The sequence below is a fragment of the Chlamydomonas reinhardtii genome, chromosome 13 (assembly GCF_000002595.2).
Source record: "Chlamydomonas reinhardtii strain CC-503 cw92 mt+ chromosome 13, whole genome shotgun sequence".
Classification (NCBI taxonomy): domain Eukaryota; kingdom Viridiplantae; phylum Chlorophyta; class Chlorophyceae; order Chlamydomonadales; family Chlamydomonadaceae; genus Chlamydomonas; species Chlamydomonas reinhardtii.
The window spans coordinates 4909913-4933084 of record NC_057016.1 but is presented as its reverse complement, the minus strand read 5'-3'; the positions used below and the strand labels follow the sequence as shown (position 1 = coordinate 4933084).

Here is a 23172-nt window from a genome sequence, read left to right as displayed (position 1 = left end):
GCTAATGCGCCTGTACTGGTCGACTACAACCAAAACACGCGCGCTCATCAGAGCCCACACTCTCACCGTTCACACCAGACACTATGTAATTGCGACTACAGACGCCTCGTTGTTTCGTCGCGACGGGGGTTGAGGCTCTAGCTCTGCTATGGGTTATCCACTTCCTATGAATGCATAAATGGCGCGTAACGTTTGGGACTGTGCCGTGAGCCTGCAATTCCTTGTGGAGTTTGCTTCGAGCATTCCAGAGCACTACACAACATCTGACGTCGTCGAGCATATCGTGAAGCCGGCTACTGCGGAAGCAAAATGCCGGTGAGGGCGGGCACGCATGTTATTTTGTCAGTGAAGTTGCTTCCCGCGCCCTCGCCCCAGCTGCGGTATGCTCTGGTACCTGTTACACATATGACTGGATAGGATTTAAGCACTAGGGCAACACGCGCGTTTTGTGTCGGCCCAAAACCGCCGTTGACCGTTTTTGGTCGCCCCCCTTGCAGTTATGTGGACCTGGTCCCCGCCGGCCACGTGGGCCATTCCACCTATTTCATATCCCACCGCTGGGGCTGCAACTTCCGGGCCGAGCTGGTGGCGGTGTTGGTGCAGCGCTTTGGATCTCACGCGGCAGCGCCGGCGGCACCCGTGGCGTCGGCAGGGGCTACAGAGGCACAGACGGCGCAGGAACGGGATCAGCAGCCGGGAGCCTCATCAGTGTCGCAACCTGCACCCCTGCCGAACGCAAACGGCCCATGTGGCACTTTTCCTGTCGATAATGCGGAAGCTGCAGCAACAACAACACCCGGAGCCGCAGATGGAGCCGCAGAGTCGGCAGCAGAGTCGGCGGAGCCGCACGCCGCGCACGCCGCCGCCGGGCCACCGGCTCGCGCAGCCGCGGCCGAGGCGGCCACAACCACACCGCCACCGCCAACACCGGCATCAAGCGTATTCCTGTGGCTGGACATATTCGCAGTCAACCAGCATCCGAACACCACGCAGGCAGACGACCTGGCAAACCTACAGGTAGGCCGTAGGGGGGGCTGGGGTTGGGTGGGGTTGGGGCGGGGGGCGGAAGGGGCGGCGAAATGGCAACGGGCGAGCCAGGTGCGCAGCTACACAGGCGACACAGCAGCGCTGCCTGGATATGTCACTTTTATGAGACATAGCTTCTTGCTGAGGGAGCTATGCATGGCTGCTACCTATCACTTTCACCCGGATACGGGTATGATTGCTTGTGTCATGTGGTGCGGCCGCAGAATGTGATCAAGCACAGCGAGGCCACAGTCATGCTGCTGGACGCCGGGGGCGCAGTTCTGACACGCATTTGGTGGGTGTGGGAGTGTACGTGTTTGTGTGTTGTGTGTGGAGGGGTTTCTGTGGGTGCGGTGCATTTGAGTGGCTGGTGGCCGATGCCGTAGCCTGACAGGCGTTCCCAGCTGTGCAAACTTATGTGCGCTGACGTGCGCATGTGCCGCGCCCCTGCCTGCCGGTGCCACCGGTGGTCCGGACCTCACACATGCATGTCGTGCCTGTGTGGCGCCCCACCGCCCTCGCCGCCACCAGGTGCCTGTACGAGGTGAGTCACTGAGGCGGGGGGGGGGGGGTCAGGTACTGCCCCTCACCGGGGCTTGCAGGGCGCATCCGCTGCATCGGGTTGCAGAAGACGCGCGCGCGCTGCCATGCCAAGCATTGGCATTGTGTGATCGAAACCTTAAGCGCCGTCACCTACCTGCATCTCCCTGGCCCACGGGCCCCTGCAGCCATTCCCCACCGCCTTACCGCCCCTTTCGCAAATGCAGGCCTGGAAGACGGCGGAGTACAAGGGCACGGGCGGACTGCGGGTGGTGGCGCCGCCCACCGCCGTCAACTACGGAGCCCTGGAGGGCGTGTTCGTGCGGCTGGACGTGCGGGCGGCGGAGGTGGGTCGTGTGACGCTGGGTGGCGGGTAGGGTGGCAGCAATGAGGGAGGTGGGGCGATTTCATCACCATTTCCAGTCACAAACCTGGTCCTGTTACCGCGCCCAGGCTCTCCTGTACTGTCCTGTTCGCTCTCATGGTCTGTTAGGGGCTTAGAAACGCCAGTCCTAATTGTGGGCTATGTCAGGTACTGCTTCCCGGTGCAGTTGGAACGGGAGGCAAGTTTCAATCTCAGCCACTCGTTGGGCTTGGGCACTTGATCCCTTGCGCCCCCTCCACGACTCCACGCCCCATGCCTCCTCCACGCCTCCCTCCCTCCTGCAGGCCACGGTGGAGTCTGACCGGGTTCGTATCCTGGCCGAGGTGGATGCCAGCATGGGGGCGGCGGCACTCAACGTGTACATCAAGGTGTGTGGGAGGGCGGTAGTGGTGGTCGTGAGTACCAGCTAAAACAAAACCAACCAAGCCAAACAAGAGGAGCGCAGATAGGCGACAGTTGCAAGCGATAATGGGGGAAGGGGGTTTAGAGGGGGTGGGGGCGACGGATGCCGGTTGTGGAGGTGGCGTTGAAGGCGGTAAAGGCAGTGGTTGAAATGAGTGCATCGCAAACACAATAAGACTGGAAGGACGGGTTGACATAGGTGCACAGCTTGTTCGCGCATGTCGCACGTACGGCGTCCAGCCTCTCACCCTCTCAGGCGGGGGATCCTACGCCATGTGTGGCTTGCCAACACACCCGCGTGTGTGTGTGTGTGCATGTGTGCGTGTGTGCGTGTGTATGTGTGTGTGTGACTGTGTGTGTGTGGGTGTGTGGGTGTGTGTGTGTGTGTGCAGGGTGCGCTGGTGGACAGCGCTGTCATTGAGTCCAACGCCGCCCTGCCAGCCGCCTCCGCCATCGCCAAGCCCATCCTGGAAGCCATCAGCGCCCTGCGACAGAGGGAGCGGGAGCAGCAGGCAGCGGCTGCAGCGGCAGCGGCTGTGGCGGCGGTGACGGAGGGAGGCAGCGAGGCGGGCGCTGGTGCTGGTCCTGGGGCTGTCCCCGGCACAGATGCGCAGCCACCTACCGCTACGCTGGCGCTGACGACACCCCCAGCGCCGCCGCCGCCGCCGCCGCCGCCTGAGCCCATGCCGCTGAGTCCGGCTGACGGGGCGGCGCTGCTGAGCGGCGCGGCGGCCTGCTTCCGTGCGGCCCGCATGCTCCAGTTTGTGGGTACGTGGGCACGCACGCGCGTCGGTTGGGCCCGGTGCGGAGGCAGTTAAGAGTGCGGCCCAGTTGCAATGCATGTGCACGCGCGTGCGACTTCGGGTCGCCTGTATGTACGATACTGCATGAAAGCATGGCGCTCCTTGCTAGTCGCGGCAGTGGCAGTGGCAGCGGCACACTGACGACACGTGTACGATGGCTTGACTCACCCGATCAGGTTGGGCCACTGCAGCGCTGCACACACATAAGCCGCATGCTGTGAAGCTCCCTCGGTGTGTTGGAGATGCACAAGGAAACGACGCACACACACACGCACACATACACACACACGCGCGCGCACGCAGATACACACACACACACACACACAAACACACACACAGACACTACACGCGCCCGCACTCGTGCCTGGTGCGACTCATCCCCCTCCCCGCCCCCTGCCCAGCCAACCTGCGGGACGCCGAGATGCTCATTCGCGAGGCGCTGGGTCTGTTCACGGCGGCTGAGGGCGGAGGGGGCGGGCCCAACAGCCTGGCGTGCCTGCAGGTGCGTGTGGTGTGGTTGTGTTGGCGGGGGTGCATGGGTGCAGTGCTAGGAGCCCCAGCTCAATGACCAGCGCCCGGTCGATGGGAGCCAAGTCGTTCCCACTCCGATTCGATCCGAAAGCAGCCCGAAAGGCGCCCGGGCGAGGTTCCTACGCTGCTGTGTTTCCGACTTGCCGCGTGCCCTGTTTATGGCCACCAGTGCGCTCCTTGTCCGCTCCTAAGCCCCTCTCCCTCCGTCTCCGTCTCTTCCTTCATCTTACTCTCCACCTCCCCCTCCGCCTCCACCTCTCCCTCCACCTCCGCCTCCCCCACCTTCCCACGCCCCGCCTAGGCCCTGGCCAACATCCTCATGCCCATGAAGGGCCGGCTGGAGGAGGCGCGGGCGGTGCTGCACACCACCCTGCAGCTCAGCGTCAAGGTGGGCGGGCGGGCGGGTGTCGGCAGCCGGGTGGGCGGCCGGTGAGAGCGGATGGGCGCACGTGTCACAGCGGACTGGTGGTACTGTGGCTGTTGCTGCGTGAGGGCATGAGTGTGTGGCATTCGGTGCCCAAAGGGTTTGGGGCGGGCGTGTTGTATGCGGCCTGAGCTTTGGGGGTAGCCGCATGTAGGGGAAGCGTGTGGGAGCGCGTTTTGCCCCCGGTGAGTGCCTCTGAGTGGGTTGCATGTGCAGCCGGGCATGGGCGCTGGGCCGCACACGGTAGGCGGCATGCGGCACGCAACCCGTGGTTCACGTTGTGGTGAGGTGCGGCGCACGTGCTGTCGGCGTGTGCAGGTGCACGGCCCCCGGCACGAATCCACGGCCGCCCTGCTGAACGACCTGGGCCTGCTGGCCTTCTGGCGGGAGGACTGGGCGGAGGCGGAGCAGCACTTCAAGTGAGATAGCCGGAAGAGGGGAAGGCGGCGGCAGTGCTATTGTACTCAGCGGCCTTGCCTTATCTGGGCTATGTGTTTGCGGGGCGGAAGTGGGGTGGGTGGGAGGCGGCACCAAGGCCGAGTGCTTGCACGTGCCTGTGCCACCACGTTGACCACATCATGGCCCTCGCCGCTTGCACTGGACCGTCATCGGCTGCTTCGACCTTGCGTGGCGCTGTGCTGTGCCTGCTGCCTTGTTGAGCCCGCACCTGTGCCGCCTGCCTGTGCCCCAACATGCCGCCTGCCTGTGCCCCTAGCTACCTGTGCCCCTACCTGTGCCCCCTACCATACATCCATTCCATCAACACACGCACACACACACACACATCACACATCACAGAACGGCGCTGGTCATCTACGGCGAGCGTCAGGCCGCCATGCCGCCCGCGGCGCACACGGAGGCGGTGCTGGCGGCCACCCTCAGCCTGGGGGTGGTGGTGGGCAAGCAGGGGCCGCACCGGGCGGACGAGGCGGAGGCCACACTCGCGTGAGTGCTGGTGTACTGCAGTATGCGGTGGCGGGACATGTGCGCTCAAATTGGAGGTGGCTCGCGAGCGTTGGGTGGGATGGGGTTATTTCCACCATTCCCAAAAAGACACCAGATACACGAGACACGGAGAGGTGGGTTCGGGACTGCCAACGCATGATTTGCAGGTGTGCCTTCTGCAGCCCGTTCTTTATCTTTGCGTTGCGGCCGCCCTGCCTCTTTCACTCCTTCCCTGCCCCCAGGTCCGCCCTGGCCGGCTACAGCCGCCGCGCGGGCGGCAAGCCCGACCAGGGGGTGGCTGAGGCGCGGGCACACCTGGGCAAACTTGCGGAGGCGCGCGGGCGGCACGCGGAAGCGGAGGAGCACTTCACGCAGGCGGCGGTGCTGTCACGGCAGGTGGGGGCTGGGCTGGTGTGCATGTGTGACTGGCCTGGTGATGGTGTTTGTCGTTGTTGTTGATGTTGGTTGTGGTAGTATTCGGCCCAGCGGGATGGGGCTGTGAGCTAAGATAGCCGGCGGGTTGCAGTCAGTTTCTGGGGGGCCTATCAGTGCAGTCAAGTCCAGCAATCATACACCGTGTTAATCATCACCCCGGCACCACCCCGGCGGTGGCATGATGCAGATCTTTGGCTCGCAGCACCCAGCAGTGGCGGACGCCCTGGCCGGCGTCGCGCGGCAGATGGCCGCCACTGGCCGCCTGCCCGCAGCCGCCCAGCTGTCACGTGCGGCACACACCACGGCCGTGGCGGCGCTAGGACCCGGCGGGTCTGGTCTGGTGGACAGACTGGCGGCGCAGCTGGCGGACCACGAGGCGCGTCTGGCAGCGGCGGCGAAGGCAGTTAGGGCGGCGGAGGCTGAGGTTACGCGGCAGGCGCCGGCGCAGGGTCGGGATGTCGTGTCGGTGGCTGATGCGATGCCGGCACATGCGCAGGAGCTGGCGGCGGCAGCGGCAGAGGGGACACAGAGTTCAGCGGCGGTGGCGCCTGCTGCTGCGGAGGGTGCCGGCAGCAGGACTGCTGGTGCAGAGGGCGTGAGTGGTGGCGAGGCGTCAGCAGCAGGGGTTGCGGCCGACCCTACAGACCCCCTGGAGGCCAGCGGGGTGGATGCGCCGCACACAGCAGTGGCCGAGGGCGGCAGGCGCCCAGCAGTTGCCGCCGCCGCGCCAGCGAGGTTGCCAGCAGCAGCAGCAGCAGCTGAGGGAGCTCACCCGGCTTCAGTGGCTCAGCGCGCTGTGCCTCAGAGTGAAACCGCAGGGGCCGCGGGGTCAGGAGCACACAAATGCCACGGCGGCGGCGACGGCAGCGGCGGAGCGCCCGATGCTGATCATGCCTGCGGGCCTGGCGTGGGCCCCGTTGATGGTGAAGGTTCTAGTAGGGGTGACGAGGGTTGCGGGAACACCAGGATGGCAAGCGGTGGAGAGGCGGCGGCGAGGCTTCTGGGGCCAGCACCGCTACCTAGCGGACAGCAGCATGCAGCCTCAGTTGCTGTGAGGCCGCGGAGGCCGAGCAGCAGCAAAGGAACGGGCGGCAGCGGCGAGGAAAGCAACAGCAACGACAGCTGCACAGCTGGCGCATCGGGCGTGGATGCAGCGACAGGAGCAAGGAAGGCTCAACAGGGGCCGACGCTGGCATGTGATGACGGTGGCGATGGTGGTGGTGGCAGTGGTGGGGGCTGCGGCGCTGTAGCTTGCCTGCCGCCACGCTGGCGCCGCAGTGGCAGCGGGGGACGGGCATCGAACCGAGTGGCCCCAGCCCCTCGCGCGCCTTGAGCGTGTGGCGCTGTGTAAGGAACCTCATGTACTTCAGGTGTGTACTTGACCAAATGTGGCGCATCTAGCGTATGCGCTCTTCCGCTCTCACCACCAGACCGCCGCACCTGGGCTGCCATGCCCCTTCATCACCCCTGTCCATCACCCTTTCAAGTTTCGGGTTTCGAGTTTCGACCACAATCAGTTTACAGAGCGTCCGCGCTGTCGGCATGCGGATGACTCCTGCCTTCTACCTCTCCCCTGGACATACTCTCCACAGTCCACTTGTCTCCATTTCGATGAGCCCATCGCATTCCACCATCACATCACAGCCCAGCGCATCTTCCAGACCACCACAGCCCACCACCATTCCACCACACCCGCCACCGCCACAGCCGCACCGCTCGCCCGCGCTCCACCTCCTCCTAGCCCCCATCAGTCCACGATGCGCACCAGCATCTTGTTCTTCTTGCCCGCCGCCACCAGCAGCAGCCGCCCGTCAATCAGGTCCTCGGGCCGCACCACGTACAGCTCCTCGACCACCTTGGCGTTGTTCAGGTACACACCGCCGCCCTTGATCAGCCTGGATGGAGCGGCGGAAAGTGGGTAGGGAAAGTGGAAGGGGAGCTGAGAGATCAAGGGAAGACACGAGGTAAGCCATAGGACGCAGTCGCTGACCAAACCGACAAGAAGCTGCGGACTTGCCGGACAAGCACACACGGACTCCCGCGCAGACCCCCGTCAGCCCGCCGCTCCTCCTTGCGCTCCCACCCACTTGCGCGCGGCGCTCTTGCTGGGCTGCAGTTTGATGGCCACCATCACGTCCGCCAGGGGGGCGCCCGCCACCGAGGCGCGAGGCAGCGAGGCGCTGGGCGCGTCGCCCGCCACCTCCTCCAGCGTGGCGGCGTCCAGCTGCGTGGCGGCGCCGGGCTTGAGCGCCTGTGTGTGGGGGGGGTGCGGGGGGTGCGGAGGAGGAGGCGGGCATGGTGGTGGGACGGGTGGTGCACCAGATTCAGCGGGTAGCACAGAAAGTCCAGGGTGCAAAAGAATGTGGTAGGAGCGGGGTGGAGATGTTTGGGGCGGGGAGGGACGGCGGCTCGGGCTCGTGCCACGCTGTGCATGAGGCACACGCGGCAGAAGCCACGCCCACACGCATCCGACCAGGTACCTCCCAACCTCCCCAGCTCTCGTATGAATCCCCCCCACCTCCCGACCATTTACCGCAAGCACACAGCGGCCCCCCGCTGCCCCCCCCCCCACCGCCGCCCCCGCGCACCTCTGTGGCCTTGAGCGCCTGCGCCAACCCCTCCTCGCCGTGCACGAAGCGCGTCACCTCCTCCGCCAGCCGCTTCTGGGCGGTGTTGGGCACGTAGCCGGGCGCCCGCATGGCCGCCTCCAGCGCCTCCACCTCGGGCAGCGGCAGGAAGGTGAGCATCTTGAGCAGCTTCACCACGTCCGCGTCCGTCACCTGAAGCGTGGGCAGGGGCAGGGGCGAGAGGAAGGCGACGGCGGGTGGCGTTCCAAGCAAGGTTATTGGTAAGACCAGGTGATGTTGACAGGGGGCGGTGTGTGCATGTGCATGTGCATGCGCATGTGTGTGTGTGTGTGTGTGTGTGTGTGTGTGTGTGTGTGTGTGTGTGTGTGTGTTAGAGCAAGTGTGTGTATGTGTGTGCGTAGCGCACAAGGGCCTTCCAGAGAGGGCCGACACCATGGGGGGTGAATGTGATGCGTGTATTTTGAGGGCCCGCACGCACCCGCACGCATCCCCCAAAGTCCCCACCCCACCCACCTGGAACAGGTACTGGTAGAACTTGTAGGGGCTGAGGCGCTCAGCCGCCAGCCATATGGCGCCGCCCACCGACTTGCCGAACTTGCGGCCCTCGCTGTCCACCTGCGGGCGCACCGCAGCATTGCCGTGCATGATGCTGTAACGATCGGTACGAGTGCATGTGCACCTGCGCGCTCGTGTTTGTGAGCCACCTATTTCATTGTGCTCGGGAACCCCCCCAAAGTCTGCAGTTTTCAATGCATCCTGTACCGCTTTTCCAAACATCCTTGCGAACACCCCCCCCCACACACACACACAACTCCAGTCATGCCGCTGGAATCCAACAACCGCCGGTTTGCCCCCCTCTCCATCGCGCCCCGCTACAGCTCGCAGGCGGCCGCACCAGCAGCGGGAATGTGAGGCCGTAGCAGGCGGGCGCCTCCTTGTCTTCGCCGCCCAGCAGGCGCCGGATGAGGTCGGTGCCGGCAGTGATGTTGCCCCACTGGTCGCTGCCGCCGATCTGTGTGCGCCAGTGGCGGTGCCGGTGCCGGTGCCACGGGGGTTAGGCATGCGGGTGCACTGAAGGTACATCAAAAAATTGTTACCATATAGGAATGTTACCAACATCACGATGCCGGCGTCGTGCCGCTGCCGCTGCGCCTGCTGGTGTTGCTGCGTGCCCCGCCTTACTGCACGACACACCGCCTGCCCGCCCGCCCTCCCGCCTCCACTACTCCTCCGCCCGCGCCGCCCACCTGCACTCGCACGCCGTGTTCCCGGCACAGGTGCACGAAGTCGTAGCCCTGCAGCAGCTGGTAGGTGAACTCGGTGAAGGAGATGCCCTGCTCGCTCTCCATGCGCGTGCGCACCTGCACAGCGCCATGACAGGGATAGCGGGCGGGCAAGCAGGAATTGGAGCAGGCAGGGGGGCAGGCAGGCGGGAAGTTGGGGTGCAGCGTGTGAGCGACTAAGGATCATCACATTTTACCACAGGGATTGGGGTTGCTGGATGCAGTGGACAGCAGCCGCCCTCAGGGAGCAGACGCCATGGGCACAGGAGGGCGGCCCACAAGCCGTGCGCTCCGGGAGCCTGCCCAGACCTGCGCCACCGCGCCTGGCAAGTGGCAACCTAGCACAAAACCCGAACGCACTTCGACTGAGGGGTTCCTTCCACCTCTGTCGTCCTCTTGCCGTTCGTTATGGGCTGTGTCCTAGCGTCCACGGTACTTTTGCAGTGTCCAATCAATCCCGCCCCCTGAAGCGATCCTGCCCCCCCTAAAGCACCACCCATCCCACCCACCGCCCCGCTCCTCACCGAGTCCTTGGCCATCATAGTGCCCACGCGCGCGAACTTGCCGACCTCCCGCAGGAAGGTCAGGAAGCCCATGCTGCCGAACCAGTCCAGGTTGTTCAGCACCCGCACGGCCGGCGCGTCAGGCGGCGAGTTGCGGACCAGGATGCCGCGCAGCAGGTTGCCGATGGCTGCGTGTGTGTACGTGGCGAGAAGGCAAAGCTCAGTATTTCAGTTGTATGGTGCGTCTGGTGGCGCCGTGTGCGTGCACCTAACCTGCTGGCATCCCAGCCATATGATGCCACACGCACAGCGGGCCCCCTAATTGTACAATACACATCCGCGCTCCCTGACTACCAGCCTCCCAACCCCCCACGCCCCTGCTGCTCCTCGTCCTCCTCCTCCTCCTCCTTCCCCTACTCCTCCTCCTCCTCCTCCCTCCCTCCTTCCGCCGCCTCGCCACTCACATGTGACGTTGTGCTCAATCTGCTCCTCGCTCAACACGGGGCGCTCCGTGCTGCGGCCGCTGGGGTCGCCCACACGCCCCGTGGCGCCGCCCAGCAGAGCGACCGGCTCGTGGCCGCACCTGGGAACAGGCGGGCGGGCGGGCGAGTGAGAGACGCGTCAACGCCAGCACGGGGTCTGCGAGCTGGCTGCCTGGCCTCACATGGCCACCCTATCCAACAAATCCCCCGCCCGACTTCTCCCTTCCCTCCCCTCCCCGCCAACTCCTCACCCGCTCACCCAGCTCCGCCCAGCTCCGCCCCCAGCTCCCCCCCAGCTCCCCCCAGCTCCCCCCAGCTCCGCCCCAGCTCCGCCCTAGCTCCACCCCAGCTCCCACGCAGCCCCACCTCTGGAACCAGGCCAGCACCACAATGCCCAGCAGGTTGCCCAGGTGCAGCGAGTCGGCGGTGGGGTCGAAGCCGCAGTACACGGACAGGCGGCCGGCGGCGGCGGCACGCTCCAGCTCCTCAGTGTTGGTCACCTGCGGATGGGGGCAGGGTGAAGGGAAGTGGGAGGGAGAGAGAGAGGGAGAAGAAAGGGATGAAAGAAATGAACGAGTGAGCAAGTGCATGCGCGCACACACCATAGGATGGGGGCATGGGGCTCTGGCACGGGTTGTGTGTCCACGTACGGCCCACATGACGCCATCTCGGTCCAACTGATGCAACCTGGACCAAGACCGGCACACAGCCGGCCACCGGGCTTGTACCCACCGCCAACCCTGCCCACAACCGCACACGCACACTCTCACAAACCCTCACAGGCACACGCACCTCCTGGATGAGGCCACGTGCGCGCAGCAGCGACACGATGTTGGGGCGGCCGTCCAGACCGGCCAGAGGAGCTGTGGGTGGTGGGTGGCGGGGGGGGGGGGCTTGGGGTTTGGCATGCCAGGGCAGGGCAGGGAGATGGCGGCATGTGGCAACCGGTGGGCACGGCGGAAAAGCGTTCGGGCAAGGTCAACGGCGCTGAACTAAGCAGCACGCATGTATATCTCACGCGCCCTGCCAACAGTTCGAACGTGGAGTACGACATGGATGTGGCGGGTAGGCGTGCACCGTGCTCGCAGCACACCCTGCACGGGGGCTGTAGCCTGTAGGCGCCTCCGGCCCCCACCCCGCGGCTGCACGCCGCCCCTCTCTCCCCCCCACCAGCCAGTCTCACCCGAGGTGGAGGCCGCTGGCGCCTCTGCCACCTCCGCGGCGGCAGCGGCCACGTGGGAGACCAGGCGGCTGCCCTGGAAGGGCAGGGGCCGCCCGCGCCTGCTGCCAGCAGCCCTGCGTGCCGAGACACACACACACACGAGCACAACCACACGCGCGGCAGTCACGCCAAGTGTGTGCTGCTTGGCAGGATTGCTGCAACTTAAAGATATGGATTTGGGTTTATACCACTGGGCTGTTTGCCCGCACGCACGCAAGCTGTGTGGCGACAAGGAACGCAAGTATGTACCTGGCAGGCCGCGATGCCAGTCGCTGTTGTAGGAGCATTTTGGATGTAGGAAGCGGTGATAGAAATTATACTTTGCAGTGCGAGACGAAAGAGAATTCGAGCCAGACTTGCATGGGCGCATGAGGACAGGTTTTTCGTGCCCGCCCTGCGTAGATCACGTGGTTTTCAAGTTGGTTTAAGGTTCCGCAGTAAGCTATCGTCTTAAATCACCGACAATGGAATAAGAATGACTATGCAAAAGCGAACTCAGCTTCGTGTGCTTTGAAGTGCTGTTGGTTATATGGTCTGCACACCAAAACGATTTATATGTTAAGATTCATTGGAAGAGCTACGTTTGTAGCGGGGACGACCTCGTCCCGGAGTGGATGCCCGGGCGTGCAAGGAGAAATGTTGCGCGCGTGCTTCCTACGTGCGCTCCCGTCGGTGGTGGAGCAGACAGGCCTCACAGCCTTGTCGATGGGCACCGCGGGCGCATTGCCATCCGTCGCGACCATCAGGTTCCTGTCGGCGAGCGCCGCGCCAACGGCGCGCGACGACCGCCCCAACACCTTGAGGCCAGACACCCATACTAGCGCATCCCTTCTCACAACACCGTGGAGCTCGTCGTCGCCTTGGTGGCAGCGGCGGGGGTTGCACACGTCGACGCCCGGTCAGGCGGCGGGCGCAGCAGCGGCCGACGGCCCCGCCGCTCGCGACCCGAGCACGCTCCGCAACTTTGCCATAATCGCGCACATCGACCACGGCAAGACCACGCTGATGGATCGGCTGCTGGCGGCGTGCGGTCACGGCAGCGCTGAGGACCGAGCCATGGACAGCCACAGCCTGGAGAAGGAGCGCGGCATCACCATCCTGGCCAAGGTGATTGACTTGTTTGGTGGTGACCGGGCTGGGCTGCTGCGTACGGCGGACGGTTATATTGGTGGATTGGCACGGGTGGTTGGGGTTGCTGGGATGTGCGTGCTGGATAGAGGCATACAGATGCGGAAATGGGCGGCTGCGCTGCCAGCCGCCAGCCGCCAGCTGCTAGCGACATGAAGGGCGATAGGTCACGTGGGGTGTGGATGGGCCTTGGACAGCAGGCAGGGGCACCCGCCTGAACCCCCGCCCCCCGCCGCCCCAACCGCTGCTCGCCACCCCCCCCCCCCCACACACACACATACACTGTCCTACGCGTGATGTTTTCCTTGTGCTCTTCAACACACATACCGGTACACACAGGTCACCAGCTTCACGTGGGGCGGCTACCACCTGAATGCGGTGGACACGCCCGGGCACGCCGACTTTGGAGGGGAGGTGGAGCGGTGAGCGAGTCATGCGGCGGGCGGGCGGGCAGGCCATCTTGGACAGTACCGCGACAGTGCCGCAGTGGCTGTACTGCACTGGCTAAGCACGCTCCACCCCTCTTCCGCCCCCTGCGTTGCCGCGGGCTCCCCCGCCTGCCTGCCTGCCTGCCTGCCTGCCTGCCTGCCTGCCTGCCTGCCTGCCTGCCTGCCTGCCTGCCTGCCTGCCTGCCTGCCTGCCTGCCTGCCTGCCTGCCTGCCTGCCTGCCTGCCTGCCTGCCTGCCTGCCTGCCTGCCTGCCTGCCTGCCTGCCTGCAGTGTGCTGGGGCTGGTGGACGGGTGCGTGCTGCTGGTGGACGCGGCGGAGGGGCCCCTGGCGCAGACCAAGTACGTGGTGGGCAAGGCGCTGGCACGGGGGCTGCGGCCCATCGTGCTGCTCAACAAGGTGCGAGCGTGTGGGTGGGCGGGGGTTGGCTGGCTTCCTGCCGTATGCAAGCTTTACAAATGGTGTGTGCTAGTTCCCCCCTATCTCAACCCACTAGCCTCACCATCCCGCCAAGCCAACCCCACCCCACCACCCACCAACCAAACCGCCCAACCGCCCATACCACACCACATTCATGGCCACACCGGCCACGGCCCCCCCCCCCCCACACACACAGGTGGACCGGCCTGCCGCCACGCCGGAGCGCTGCGCCGCCGTGGCCAACTCGCTGCTGGACCTGTTTGTGGCGGCGGGCGCCTCGGACGAGCAACTGGACTTCCCACTGCTGTACGCCTCGGCCAAGCAGGTGGGGGGCAGGGGCCGGGGGGGCGTGGGGTGGGGTGGGGGCCGTGTGTGTATGTGTGCGTGTGTGTGTGGGGGGGGGGCGAGCCCAAAGAAAACGGTTCATCATCAGACGGGGTTTGTAGTTTGCTCCAATCCCAAAGAAAGCAAGACCCAGAATCAGCAGGTCGGGAGGAGCGTGGGGGTGTAACGGCGATGGAAGCAGCGGAGTGCGTCAGGGTCTGGAGGTTGTGTGAAGCACACTCACTCGTCCACTCATTCACTCAATCACAAACGCGGTCGCATCCAAGCACACAGGGTTGGGCCAGCCGCACCCTGCCGCCCGGCGGCGCCGCGCCGCCCGGTGACGCCGGCATGCGGCCGCTGCTGGAGACCATTGCGGCGCACGTGCCGCCGCCCGCCACCGCCGCCATGGTGGGGGAGCCGTTCGCCATGGGGGTCACCTGGATAGAGCGCGACCCCTATATCGGCCGCATCGCCACAGGTGGGTGAATAGATGGCGTTGTGTGTGAGTGTTTGTGTGTGGGCCCGCGAATTTGTAACCGGCTGTATAGGCTGCGGAACCGGGGGAGGGAGCGACCGTCAAGGCCTGGTCGCTTAGCCGCTGCTGTCTACAGCGCGAGCTCTGGCCACCTCGTGTGTGTCGTGGTTGTGCATGCAGGCCGTGTGGCCGCCGGCCGTGTCCGCCTGGGCGACAAGGTGCGGGTGCTCAGCCACGAGACGGGCGGCCCGGTGGGCGAGGCCGAGTACAAGGTGACGCGCATCGGCAAGCGCGCAGGCATGGCCAAGGTGAGGAGGGAGCGAGCGAGGGGTGGGGAGAAGGCCGGGGCGGTGTGGGCGGGCGCGTATGTCCTGTGGGCCGTGAGTGGCCCGCACGGCGGCTTCTTGATTGCTATGTCAAGCAGGCGAATTAAACTTTGCACTCAGGATGTCGTAAGGTGTACTTTGACTGACAGGGCAGGGCTTACTTCTGTTGTGGCTGACATTGCCATCTGTTCTGCCCGCCGCCCGCCGCAGATCCAGCTGGATGAGGCGGTGGCCGGCGACATCGTGTCCATTGCCGGAGCAGGTGCGGTGAGGTGCGGGACGTGGGATGATGAATAGGCGTGGCGTGCCAGCTGCACGGGATGCTAGCACAAATCAATTGGAAGCTGCACGTTGCCGCTGTGTGCCACATGTCTACTGTACTATGTGTCACTGCTGCAAAGCCGTGTACGTGCTCCCACCCGCCCTCAGGCTCTGCCGCTATTGCCGACACCATCGCCAACCCCTCCGTGACCACACTGCTGGACCCGGGGCGAGTGGACCCGCCCACACTGGCCATGGTGCGTGCGGCTTGGGCCGTTGCTCGTTGGGGCAGCTGTGCCGGCGGGGCCGGCGCCATGTGCACCTTACCCCGCGCACTGAAGTGCCGCAAACACGAGCTGCGGCAGTTGCAGTTTGCCCCGGAGCAAACCTACCTGACGGCACAACACCGCCCCGCTGCACATGCGCAGGTGTTTGGCCCCAACGACTCCCCGCTAGCGGGCCGGGCGGGCAAGGCGCTCACCGGGCGGGCCATCGGCGAGCGACTGCAGGTGAGCGACTGCAATGTGTGCTGCGCGGGCGGTAGCCGCTTTGCGCACCTGCGGTGCAAATTCGAACTTGGCAGGAATTCCGCCAGGCTAGATCTTGAGACCCCAGCTTGGCGCCACCCCTGTATGCCGCCGATTGCTGTTGCGCAGGCGGAGGCGGAGACCAGCGTGAGCCTGCGCGTGGGCCCGGCGGCGGACGGCAGCGGCTCGGAGCGGTACGAGGTGCAGGCGCGCGGCGAGCTGCAGCTGGGGGTGCTGATTGAGAGCATGCGGCGGGAGGGCGCGGAGCTGGCGGTGTCGCCGCCGCAGGTGCTGCTCAGGTGAGGCGGCTCGGGTGTGGGGTCTGGCTCGGGGGGCCGGCCCGGCTTGGGTCCCCGGGGTCTGGGGCTGAAGATGGAGGTGGGATTGGTGGTGTTGTGGTGTTATGCAATTCGCCCTCGCGGCTGCGGCCGTGCCTCGCCACCTCCTGCTCCCTCTCCTGCTCCCTCTCTGCTCGCTCGTGCTTCTCATCATCTTTACAATTGTCTTACCTGCAGGCGCGGCGAGGGCGGCCAGGTGCTTGAGCCGCTGGAGGAGGTGATGGTGGAGGTGGCGGACGAGGTGCGGGGGAGCGGCCAGCAGGGAAGGGGGGAAGGGAGGGGAGGGAGGGGAGGATGGAGAGGAGGAAGGTGGAAGGAGCGGAGATTGGGGAAGACTTGGAAGGAAGGGGACGGAGGAGTCAATTACAGTGTGTCGTGTGCGTGGTGATGAGGGCGGCTGGCGTGCCTGGCGGCATCACTTCCTACTCACGTGTGCGCACCGCCTGCAGCTGGCGGGCTCGGTGATTGAGGCGCTGTCGCTGCGTAAGGCGGAGCTGTCAGACATGACGCCCATGCCGGGGACAGGTGGGTGCAGGAGGTTCAGGAGGTGGGGGGTGGGGGGTGGGGGTGGGGCTGTGCTGCTGCTGCAGTCGTGCAACTGAAGGCCATATGCCTGCAGTTGTCGGCTCCTGGAATGGCGGGGACCGGCTCGTGTGTTGCTTCCGCTCACTCCGCTTGGGTGCTCACGATGTGTTTTTGACACGCAGGCAAGCAGCGGCTCACATTTGTGGCGCCGTCGCGTGGCCTCATCGGATTCAAGTGAGTGGCTCCCTGTGCTTTGCCATATGGTTGCTCTGGCATTCTGGGCCTGTAGGGCGACCCTCGCCTGACACGGCACGGCGGCACACCTTCCTCGCACCATCACAACCCCCACAGGAGCGTGTTCGTGAACCTCACGCGCGGCGAGGGCATCCTAAACCGCGTGTTCCTGCAATACGCGCCGCACAAGGGACCCATGGAGGGCGTGCGCAAGGGTGCGTTCTGGCTTCCGCAAGGGCTCAACTCTCACTCCCTGCGCAGCCCAGTTCCTCCTGCACTGCTGCCAGTGGTGCATATCTGCGGCTGACAGCTGTCAGATCAGGCGTGCCCTTGCTGACACATGTCCCGCATGCCGCACGCACAGGCGTGATGGTGTCGGTGGCGGACGGCCGCGCCTCCGCCTACGCGCTGGGCGAGCTGCAGTCGCGCGGGACGTTCTTCGTGACGCCGGGCGCGGACGTGTACGGCGGCATGATCGTGGGCGAGCACACGCGCGAGGAGGACCTGGACGTGAGTGGGGCTGTGGGGGTGTTGGGGTGGGGGCGACTGAGTTGCTGAGACTCGAGTAGTTGGGACGGTGCCATGGTAGGATTGTCACGGAGTTTTGCGCAACTTGAGAGCCAACTGCCAGAAGGATGTGTGCTGCGTGGCGTGCGGGTGCGCAGCACGGGAGGTAGGGATCATAAGCAGAATGTGTGTTCGCCACTGGCTGAGTCATTTGTGATGCAGACGCCAGCAAAGCGACACGTGACGCAGACGCCAGCAACGCCGATTGGTGCCCTGTCCCCTGGCTTCTGCCCCGGCGAACCCGCAGGTGAACCCGGTCAAGGAGAAGAAGGCCACTAATGTGCGCTCCGTGCAGAGCGACGACAAGGTGTCGCTGGGGGCGCCGCGGCTGCTGAGCCTGGAGGACGCCATCGGGTGCGTGTGCATGTGTTTTAGAGGTTTGGGGTGATGCAATGGGGCTTCCTAGGGAAGCTTCGGGAGCTGCATACCGCACCAGGGCAGTGTCACACTTTGCAAGTGACCGTGTGCTCACCTACTACTGGTAGAAACGGTGGCCGTAGCACCAGTACCGTGCTGTACGATCCAAGCGCGAGAAGGAGGGCCCCGTGCTTACTGACTGCAACATAAACCCGCCGGCCCCGGCCCGCCTGCAGGTATGTTGCCCAGGACGAGCTCATAGAGGTGACCCCTGCGGCGGTGCGGCTGCGCAAGGAGGTCCTGGACGCGGGGGCGCGGCGGACCAAGGCCAAGCGGGCGCAACAGGCGCAGCAGTAGATGGTGCCAGCTGTTGGTAATTTGGGTTATCGGGCAGCACTGCCGGTGAGGTGGTAGCTGCGGTCCGAACTTGGGGCCCTGGGAAGTTAGCGAGGCGCCTGCCCTGATCAGGCAGAAGTGCCTCCTTGTCTGCCCATCTGTAGCGCCTCCCCGACTGCCAGTACGGCATTGTGTCGGTTCACGGACCGTCGGGAGGTCTTAAGCCCCGACCAAGCGTGTTGCTGTCAACTACACATGCGCATTATATACCCAGACTACCGAAGGTGCCAGGCAGCGTAGCTGCATCGTGTGTAACGCACCCGCTAGCAATTCAGGCTTGCCGAACCAACTTCGCAACAAGTTATGAGCCCCGCTTGTCGTTAATTCGCTCGCGGTTGGCAAGCCTTATTATCGCTAGCTAGGTAGGATGGATGACTCGTCCTCGGGACTGGTCAAGTTCAAGCAGCTTCAAGATGATGCTGCGAACTATTTCACTTGGCTCATACAGCTCTATGACTTCCTCACGACTCGTAAGGTTCCGCTGGGAGTGTATTTGTATACCTCGACGCCACCTGGTCGTACTGCTCTCGAGCTGGCCGACGAGAACGGCCAGGCGCTGAGCTGGCTCCGCACGTCGTGCACGCCCAACGTTGCCCGGCAGCTGTGGCAAGCCCCCGATGCCGTCACCGCCCTGGCGTACATTCAGGGGCTGTTCCGGGCCTCTGCAGCTCAGAAGCTGCAGCAGTGCGACATGGAGCGCAGCTGCTTCCAGCTGGAAGAAGGGGAGAGCATGTCGCAATACTTTGCGCGTGCCAGTGACCTGCGCGACAGGATTTACGCGCTCGGCGGCACCTGGGAGGAGCCCGCCGTGCGACTGCGCCTGTTGAATGGTCTGCCGCTGCCGGCGTATGAGGTGCTGGTTGAGATCTGCAACTCCCAGCCCCAGCAGACTGTTGCGGAGCTGCGCGGCTACCTCATGCAGCACGAGGTGACCAAGCGCTTCCGGCAGGCCAACGGCGGGCACGTGGGCAACGTCAACCGCAGCCGCGGCGGTAACGCTGGCGGTGGCGGTGGCGCAGGCGGCAGCAGCAGCAGCGGCGGCATTGTCTGCCACTACTGCGAGCAGCCCGGGCACATCAAGCCCAACTGCGCCGTGCGCCAGGCCGACGTCAGCGCTGGCATCCAGCGCGCCTCCATTCGCTCGCCCGTGCAGCTACAGCAGCAGCAGCAGCAGCAGCAGCAGCAGCAGCAGCAGCAGCAGCAGCAGCAGCAGCAGCAGAAGAAGCACGGCGGCGGCGGCGGCGGCGGCAGCGGAAGCGGAGATGGGGCCAAGAAGCGCGGCAAGGGCGGCGGCGGGGGTTCGGGCGCCAAGGGTGGCGCCCGGTCCGCCGCCTCCAGGCCCGCGCATGTGCTGGTTGTGAGCAGCGTTGACGACTGGGCTGAGGACTACCCCAGCAGCAGTCTGATCGTGCACACCTTTGGCGCGGAGCCGGCGAGCTCCGGCGCCATTAGCAGCTACAGCATGGCCGATGGCGGCGTGCCCAGCGCCTCCGTGATTGGGGACCACGGCGGCTGCAGTAGCACCAGCACCTTCAGCTACAGCTCGGCCGGCAACGGCCTCAGCAGCAGTAGCTACAGCGGCAGCGCCGCGCCACCCCCGGGCGCCGGCAGCAGCCTGCTGTCCAACACCTACCGCGTAGTCACCCGGGACTTCGGCGGTAGCAACAGCAGCAGCACTGGAGCAGGAGTTTCCAGTTGCAGCAGCGGCGGAGCCGGGCCTGCGGGCCTCGGCGGCCGCGTGCTCGTCGTCTGCGATGTGAGCAGAGGCAGCATGCTGTCCCCCAGTGCGGGCGGTGGCGGCAGTGGTGATGCGTCAGGAAGCGTCGGCGGCAGCTTTGCGAGCGCCGCCGCCTTCGATGTGCCGGTGATTGACTCCGGCACCTTCGCACACATCACGCCGCACCGCCGCCTGCTCCACGACTTCGTGGTGCGCCCAAGAGTGAGTCATGTGCTGTGGGGTGATGGACGCAGCAGCCCGGTCGGGGGATCGGGGACTCTCCGGATGCTCTCTGGGCAGCAGCGCGTTGACGTGACGGGCGTTCTGTACGTGCCAGACGCCCACCTCTCCCTGCTATCGGTGCGCCGGCTGGCGTCCAGCGGCGCTAAGGTAGTGTTCGAGGGGGAGTCGGCGACTGTCGAGCTGGCTGGCCGCTCCATACTCAGCGGCCGCGTGCGTGACGGTCAATATCCGCTGTCTGTGACTATGCTGCCGGTCCTGCTGGCGGCGCCCGCCATGGCGCCGCCGGCGATTGGCGGCGGCACCGCCGCGCCTGTGAGCGGCGGCGGCGCCGCTGCCACTGGCAGCGACAGCAGCTTTCTTCCTTCTTCCGCCGCCGCGCCCTCGGGCAGCGGCGGCACCACCAGCAGCAGCCTCAACAGCTCCGGCGCAAGCAGCAGCAGCAACGGCACCGCCGCGCCTTCGGGCGGCGGCGGCACCGTCAGCAGCAGCTCCAGCTCGTCGGTGACTGCTCTGATCGCTGCTCACCGGCTGCATCGGCGTCTCGGCCACGTTGGCTGGCATTCGCTGATGCAGATGGTGAACGGCTCCCTGGTCACTGGCCTTGACGTTGACCTGAGTGCTCTCAGCCAGGCAGCCGAGTCAGTGTGCAGCACGTGCGTCGAGGCAAAGGCAGCCTCTTCGCCCTTCCCGGACAGCAGCAGCGAGCCGCAGCAGCCTCTGGCTCTTGCGCATTCTGATGTGTGCGGCCCTATGCCTATCATGGGCCGCGGTGGCTCTCGCTACTTCATCACGCTGCTGGATGACGCCACGGGGGTGTCAGCTGTCCGGATGCTCACCACCAGAGAACACGCTGGTGAAGCGCTGCAGGAGATGATTGTGCAGCTGGAAAATTGCCACCCTGGCGGCGGCAAGCTGCGCAACCTCCGCAGCGACAACGGTGGTGAATACCGTTCAGAGGAGCTGCAGCAGTGGCTGCGCGAGCGCGGTACCGTGCAGCAGTTCAGCGCGCCTTATATGCCGCAGCAGAACGGAGCCGCTGAGCGGCTCAACCGCACGCTGATGGACCGCACGCGCGCCATGCTGTTTGACGCTGCGCTCTCCTCCAGCTTCTGGCCTGAAGCTGTCACGTATGCCAGCCACTTGCGCAACCTGAGCCCCTCCTCCAGCTGCAGTAGCACGCCGTGGGAGGCGCTCACCGGCGTCAAGCCCGACATCTCCAGCCTGCGCACTTTCGGCTGCCGCGTCTACGTCACCCTGCCCGCTGACCAGCGCTCCAAGCTCAGCCCGCGCGCCGACGTCGGCACGTACCTGGGCCTGCAGCGCAACTCTGCCGCGTATCGCGTCATGGTCGGCGGCAAAGTTGTGGTGAGCCGGGACGTGCGGTTTGATGAGGACGTGCGGGGACCGGCGTCGCGCCTGGCGGGCGTGCCGTTCGGTAGCAACAGCAGTGCTGCAGTGCCGGCGGTCGCCAACCCGCCAGCGGTCGCCAACCCGCCGGCGCCCTCTCCGGCGCCGGTGGCCCCGCCCTCACGGCCAGCCACCCGCAGCCAACGCCCTGTACTCACGCCGCCGCTCAGTGCTTTCGCCTCGGCGGCGGGCGGCGGAAGTCACAGCAACAGCAGTAACAGCGCCGCCTCGGCTGCAGCAGCGGCAGCAGCTCAGTTGTTCGATGAGGACAGCGACGATGACGAGACGCCGCCGCTGGCGCCACCCTCGGATGACGAGGACAGCTATGGCGTCAGCACTGCTACGACTGCGGGGGTGGGCGAGCCCAGCAGCTATGCTGAGGCCAGCAGTGGGCCTCATGCGGCTGACTGGCGTAAGGCTATGGAGGAGGAGATGGAGTCCCAGCGCGATAACAAGACCTGGGAGCTGGCGGCGCCGCCTCCGGGTGTGCGTCTGCTGGCCAACCGGTGGGTGTACAAATTGAAGCCGCAGCCTGGTGGCGCCCCGCGCTTCAAAGCGCGCCTGGTAGTCAAAGGCTTTGCCCAGCGCGAGGGCATAGACTACAGCGAGGTGTTCGCGCCCACCAGCCGCTACGTCTCGCTGCGGGCCATTCTGGCCATCGCCGCCGCGCGCGGCCTATCGCTGCACCAGATGGACGTCAAAACCGCCTTCCTCAACGGCGACCTTGATGAGGAGCTCTGGATGCAGCAGCCGCAGGGGTTTGAGGTCAGCGGCGACGGCGGCGGCGGCGACACTGGTGGCGGCGGTGGTGCTGACGGCGGCGGCAGCGGTGGCTCAAGCCACCGCAGCGTGCCGCTGGCATGCCGCCTGCTAAAGTCCGTGTATGGACTGAAGCAGGCACCGCGCTGCTGGTACCGCAAGCTCAGTGAGGAGCTGGGCGGGCTGGGCTTCACGCCAGCCACGGCGGATCCGGCACTCTTTGTGCGGCACGACGAGGCGGGTCCGGTCTATGTGCTGGTGCACGTGGACGACCTGCTGATTGCCGCTGGCTGCTCCGCGCAGCTGGCGGCAGTCAAGGCCGCCATTGGCAAGTGCTTCGAGGTGCGTGACCTGGGAGAGGCCAGCACCTATCTGGGGATGGAGATTAAGCGGGACCCCAGCACCGGCGACATCCTGCTGCAGCAGCGGCGCTACGTCAACGAGCTGCTGCAGCGGCACGGCATGACTGATGCCAAGCCGCGCAGCCTGCCTTTGCCGGCTGGCACGCGTGTGCTGGCGGCCAGCGAGCAGCAGCCCGTGCTGGATGACGGCGGCCCCTACCGCTCGCTGATCGGCGGACTGAACTACGTCGCCGTCAGCACCCGGCCCGACATTGCCTACGCGCTGAGCGTGCTCGCGCGGCACATGGCGGCGCCGACCAAGGCTCATCTGGCGCTGGCGACGGGAGTGCTGCGCTACCTCAAGCACACCGTGGACATGGGCCTGCGCTTCAGCGCTTCCGCCTCTGGCGGCGGCGGTGGCGCAGGCAGCAGCAGCGCCGGCGGCGGCGCGGCGGGCTATGACGCTGGCGCCTTTGTCGGCTACTGTGATGCCGACTGGGCCGGCGACCCCAATACCCGCCGCTCGCAGACCGCCTTCCTCTTTGCCCTGGGCAAGACGGTGGTCAGCTGGTGCAGTCAGCAGCAGCGCACGGTCGCTGCCTCTTCTGTGGAGTCGGAGTACCAGGCCGCGGCCGCAGCGACCAAGGAGGCGCTGTGGCTGCGTAAGCTGGCGTCGGACCTGGGCCTGCGCAGCGGTGCTGTAGTCATTCGCTGCGACAGCCAGGGCGCCCTCAGTCTGGCTCGCAACCCCATTGCTTCATCGCCGCTGTCGAAGCACATCGACATTCAGCACCACCTGGTGCGTGAG

General features: G+C 65.7%; 3 protein-coding genes across 3 annotated transcripts; 2 read left to right on the top strand and 1 right to left on the bottom strand.

Annotated features, from left to right (window-relative positions):
• The first annotated feature begins 9 nt into the window (after nt 1–9).
• CHLRE_13g606101v5 (uncharacterized protein) lies at nt 10–6854 on the top strand. The gene is made up of 13 exons (XM_043069879.1): nt 10–315; nt 498–1017; nt 1251–1321; nt 1558–1570; nt 1794–1913; nt 2236–2319; nt 2746–3121; nt 3558–3658; nt 3989–4075; nt 4430–4530; nt 4910–5056; nt 5299–5452; nt 5679–6854. The coding sequence occupies exons 1-13, from the start codon at nt 179–181 to the stop codon at nt 6822–6824; spliced, it is 3057 nt and encodes a 1018-aa protein (XP_042917854.1). The 5' UTR covers nt 10–178; the 3' UTR covers nt 6825–6854.
• A 3-nt stretch (nt 6855–6857) lies between these two features.
• On the bottom strand, nt 6858–11887 carry CHLRE_13g606050v5 (uncharacterized protein). The gene is made up of 12 exons (XM_001699030.2): nt 11819–11887; nt 11531–11643; nt 11140–11210; nt 10714–10847; nt 10330–10448; nt 9887–10053; nt 9327–9440; nt 8975–9091; nt 8593–8694; nt 8080–8271; nt 7579–7742; nt 6858–7386 (listed from the first exon to the last, which is right to left on the bottom strand). Exons 1-12 carry the CDS (start codon nt 11854–11856, stop codon nt 7239–7241), a joined length of 1479 nt encoding a protein of 492 aa, XP_001699082.1. The 5' UTR covers nt 11857–11887; the 3' UTR covers nt 6858–7238.
• A 92-nt stretch (nt 11888–11979) lies between these two features.
• Nucleotides 11980–18164, top strand: CHLRE_13g606000v5 (uncharacterized protein). The gene is made up of 17 exons (XM_043069878.1): nt 11980–12676; nt 13037–13119; nt 13417–13543; nt 13761–13889; nt 14183–14369; nt 14547–14674; nt 14903–14954; nt 15122–15210; nt 15382–15462; nt 15610–15779; nt 15996–16059; nt 16268–16343; nt 16526–16577; nt 16695–16792; nt 16942–17087; nt 17392–17498; nt 17738–18164. The coding sequence occupies exons 1-17, from the start codon at nt 12206–12208 to the stop codon at nt 17856–17858; spliced, it is 2181 nt and encodes a 726-aa protein (XP_042917853.1). The 5' UTR covers nt 11980–12205; the 3' UTR covers nt 17859–18164.
• The last annotated feature ends 5008 nt before the right edge of the window (nt 18165–23172 follow it).

Coding starts and splice junctions, on each gene's coding strand:
- CHLRE_13g606050v5 (XM_001699030.2), bottom strand. CDS start 11,856: ATGCTCCTACAACAGCGACTGGCATCGCGGCCTGCCAG. Junction 10,848..11,139: donor CACGTGGCCTCATCCAGGAG/GTGCGTGTGCCT, acceptor CCCCATCCGCAG/GTGACCAACACTGAGGAGCT. Junction 8,695..8,974: donor GCCTCACATTCCCGCTGCTG/GTGCGGCCGCCT, acceptor GTGCGCCCGCAG/GTGGACAGCGAGGGCCGCAA.
- CHLRE_13g606000v5 (XM_043069878.1), top strand. CDS start 12,206: ATGTTGCGCGCGTGCTTCCTACGTGCGCTCCCGTCGGTGGTGGAGCAG. Junction 13,890..14,182: donor TGTACGCCTCGGCCAAGCAG/GTGGGGGGCAGG, acceptor CCAAGCACACAG/GGTTGGGCCAGCCGCACCCT. Junction 15,211..15,381: donor ACCCGCCCACACTGGCCATG/GTGCGTGCGGCT, acceptor GCACATGCGCAG/GTGTTTGGCCCCAACGACTC.
- CHLRE_13g606101v5 (XM_043069879.1), top strand. CDS start 179: ATGGCGCGTAACGTTTGGGACTGTGCCGTGAGCCTGCAATTCCTTGTG. Junction 1,914..2,235: donor TGGACGTGCGGGCGGCGGAG/GTGGGTCGTGTG, acceptor TCCCTCCTGCAG/GCCACGGTGGAGTCTGACCG. Junction 4,076..4,429: donor CCCTGCAGCTCAGCGTCAAG/GTGGGCGGGCGG, acceptor CGGCGTGTGCAG/GTGCACGGCCCCCGGCACGA.